Raw genomic sequence first — 3,972 nt, 5'->3', positions numbered from 1 at the left:
GAATTGGTGCCATTAACCACATATATTCAGATACGATGTGTCAGTTCAGCAAAATGAGTCTATGCAAGCAGCAGAAATTTCTACAATAAAACATCTGTTTAAAAAGTTAAATCTTTTTTATTTCCTGAAAGATTTCAGAATTAGAGAAATTTAATCCATAAATTCCATTTTATAATTATGATTGTTGATTATTTACTGTCATTTTAAGAATATGGTTCTTCATTATTTACTTTCATTTTAGGATGATGGATCTTCATTTTTAATGTTCATTTTAGGATTACGATTCGATAAGAATACATGTGAATGTATCACTGAAACAGGAATTTATGTCGTTTGGTGTTCCAAGTCTTGTGACAAAATACAGCAAATGATTACGTCTCCTCTGCAGTTTCGATTAAATAGTTGTAGTACTCTTCAACTTGATTATCTGCTGCCGTTCGAACTATAGGTTCTGAATCTGCTAACAAATTTTGAAGCACTCCGGCAAGACGTGATTTGAATGTTTGTACTTTCAGAGCTTTCAGAACCTATAAAACAGGAAACAAAAGAACATATTACTAATGGCCGTACTTGGAACCACAATCAATTCAATAAGATGAATTGATCTTAAGAAATAATAATTCAATTACACATAGAACTCTATGATGTTAGAAAAATTAACTATTACTGTACTTCCTATATTATATTTTCGATTACAGTCTGTAATAGGAACAACGATGGATCTGTTACATTTATAGAAGTGCCTAGTTACAGCAATATTTGTCCTATCAAGTGTTTGCAGCTTCTCCTTAATTTCCTATAATTTCTACTAACAATCCATTACACAGATCTGGCAACAATTTAAGGACCTCTCTTCACTCTCTAGACTATGACACATTATCTGTGTTTCATTTTTTTTATAGCGAGTGTAATAATTTATTGCTAGTTACAAATATAATAAATATACATATGAAGACGATAGTGATTACCTGGTCTGCGTGGCCGCGGCAGATAATGAGATAGAAAGAAATGGAGTGATAATTTGCCAAATAATCTAGCACTGTATAATTCAGATCACTAAGAACCCAACATTTATTTCAATGCGAATTTAGACTCTACTTCACGACTAGATTTCCAAAATTAAGGGCTTTAAAAGATAATATAAAGTCACTGCAAAAAAGGCCCTAGCGTCTTGTGTCCAGCTTCTCAAAATGGTGCACCTTGATAGTATGACGCTAAGCTGTACATCGTCTACGTAAGATGGCTCCCGTTGGAATCAGACTAGTTTAAATTATCAAGTATAGTATAAAGGTTCACCTAAAAGTGAGCCTCAGCAGCGTCAGAGAGGAGGTAACCGCTAACTTTCGTCTCGAAACGGAGAATATATACCATCATATGGCAATCCCCGTGGTATTCCTAAAGCTACTGAGGGGTAATAATTCTCAAATCTAGTAGAAGGAACCGTTCAACTTTGAGCTGTTTCATCACTCACATTAAAACTCTTGTATCTGTTACTTCTATGTTCCTTTGATTCCATAACTCTACAGAAAGTAAGTTATATGATTGGAGATGGTAATTATTGAAACTCGTTTGTAATACACATAGTCACTAATACTAACCGAATAGTATTTCTGACAAAATTTCTTGCTAACAATAAGTGAGTGAATAGCGAAACAATGAAAACACATTAATCATGACAATGCGAGTAGAAATTATTAAGGCTCTACATACACATTCAATACTAAAATGTGGTTGCGTGGTACACTTACTTTCAAAATATTGTTAGCAATCATGTGTCGGACTTCCCACGAGGAATGTTTTGAATACTTTTGCAAGACGGGTATTATTGCTTCTCTCGTTTCCTCAGAAAGTTGTGGATATGAAGATACGTTGATTAACAGTCGTGCCCCTTTCTCGCGTAGCCCATCCTATTGAAACAGACGTAATTTTCGGTATTTAGTTAGATGCAGGCGTTCATATTTTATTGATGACTGACCATACATAGAAAAATCTTGATAGGATTACTAAAAAACTTAATTAAACAAAGGGATTAATGATTCAGAGCTATATTTTAAAGTTATGCCGAAATGGTTTTGATATCACAACATCTCTGATTCTCTTTCTCACTAGCAGTTCTCCATATTCTTTTCCTCGTGCAAGTGTTATTCAGGATAGTTTTTGGTTAATAGGGGGAGGTAACTTGATTTTATACTGTCAATATGATGGCGTCAGGAAAGGCACATGTCTAGACATTGTTACATATAAGTTCCACAACCGGTATAACAATGCCGACCCCGTAGCGAAATTGGAAAGAGCAAAGACAAAAAAAGAAGAAAAGGAAGAGGAAGAAGGTACTCAGGAAGAAGGTACTCTCAGTCGAATTGTTTTTTCCCAGAAGAGACTGTGATACATTATGTTTAGATGTATGGACCAATTGAAACTTTCAGTAGATTCTGTAGTAGTTACATATGTATTCTGGTAACAACTAAAGTTCTTGAAGTTCTACAACTGAACACGCACTTGATTAGGAGGAATTAAGATAGATTCAGTTGTCAGTCCGGACAGCGATATTATATTTATGTTGCTAGGAGTGCATATGTCACTTTGATGGACGAGAAGTCTGATAAATGGATCTAAACTCCAGTAACGTATCACGACGGTATCTGCACTGACTTTATCAGTTTTTGTATTCCTGGTAAATACCAAATAAGCTAGATATATGTGTGTTTTCAAAAGTGTCAATTTTTTAACTAGTAATATCACATCTTCATACTCTAATATTCACTCCAATGAACCTTGCATTCAACAAACAAACGTGTCAAATCCGTTGTGTGGAAAGAACTACTTAGCGTAGTTATGCTAATAACAATCAATGCGAGATATGTTTGCTAAAATTATAGTACCTTTTCTTCCTCTGCATATTTCTCCAAAGCTGACGTGAAGTACGAACTGTAGGACTGGACATCATCTTCATTTTCAATGTAAGCTAATACTGTGACGGCAGTTCTTCTCACTTGTAAGTTGTTATCCACAATGAGACGATTCAAAATTTTGCGCAGTTCGTCTGCAAAAAAATTAAACAGTAAAATCAAATTTCGGTTAATGCATATTCGTTGTATATTAAGAACTTTCAAATCGTGGTTTAATTTGCCTTATAAATTAAGAATGAGAATTTGTTGAAGGATAAATTTAATATTCGTTGAAATTTTCCTAATGAAATACAGCTCTACTATTTTCTAACACATTTATTATTAGCCTAAAAAGACGAATTTGTTACTTACCTCTTGCTCTCGGCGAAACACGTCCATAATACGAGCGCGCCATTCTGCATGCCAATATCCTTGACGTTATAAATTCCTCTGCAGCTAAATCTTCAACAACCGCGACAATGTTATCATCAATAAGTTGCAGATTATGGCTCAGAGATAAATCTCTGTCGCAGTCGCGCTGTTCTTCCTGCTTAGCTCTTTCCTCTATTGGAGTCGCAGTCAGCTGAAAAAGACGTGGACACATAAATGAAAAATAGGGTTACAAGAATGGAATACATATTAATTCATTAATTCTATTGACACATTCTACTCAACAGCTAATCTCTTCAAATAGTCCACGATTTTATCGGCTATGCAAAATGATTCTTTGGTTATTTCAATGGCAAACAATGTATCAAGATACAAATATGTGTTTCCGTCCTTCAGAAAATGAAATTTGATAAGCTGCAACATGTTACCCAAAGTGAGTTGTAGAAAAATATCTATCTAATAAATCCTACTAGCCCTAAACCCATTTAACTTACTGCCTCCTTCTTTTATAAGTTAAGGTGAAGCCCACAAGGTGAGACATGTCGGGACAAACACATAATGAAAATCTCTCTTTTTCAAACTAAATTCTGCAACAGTATCAATATTCCACAACTAACAATGTTGGTGTCCATACAACTACACGAATTAGAATGTTCACCGCTTTAATCACAGATTACACCTTAATTCAGAGTTT

The 3,972-nt window shown here is 34.6% G+C and overlaps 1 protein-coding gene across 1 annotated transcript; it reads right to left on the bottom strand.

Annotated features, from left to right (window-relative positions):
• Positions 1-370: 370 nt before the first annotated feature.
• Positions 371-3,456, bottom strand: LOC124802435 (serine/threonine-protein phosphatase 2A 65 kDa regulatory subunit A alpha isoform-like). The gene is made up of 4 exons (XM_047263213.1): positions 3,261-3,456; positions 2,883-3,043; positions 1,749-1,907; positions 371-527 (listed from the first exon to the last, which is right to left on the bottom strand). The coding sequence occupies exons 1-4, from the start codon at positions 3,301-3,303 to the stop codon at positions 372-374; spliced, it is 519 nt and encodes a 172-aa protein (XP_047119169.1). The 5' UTR covers positions 3,304-3,456; the 3' UTR covers position 371.
• Between the last annotated feature and the right edge of the window lie 516 nt (positions 3,457-3,972).

This window comes from Schistocerca piceifrons, chromosome 6 (assembly GCF_021461385.2).
Source record: "Schistocerca piceifrons isolate TAMUIC-IGC-003096 chromosome 6, iqSchPice1.1, whole genome shotgun sequence".
Classification (NCBI taxonomy): domain Eukaryota; kingdom Metazoa; phylum Arthropoda; class Insecta; order Orthoptera; family Acrididae; genus Schistocerca; species Schistocerca piceifrons.
This window is presented reverse-complemented; position numbering and strand designations above follow the sequence as displayed.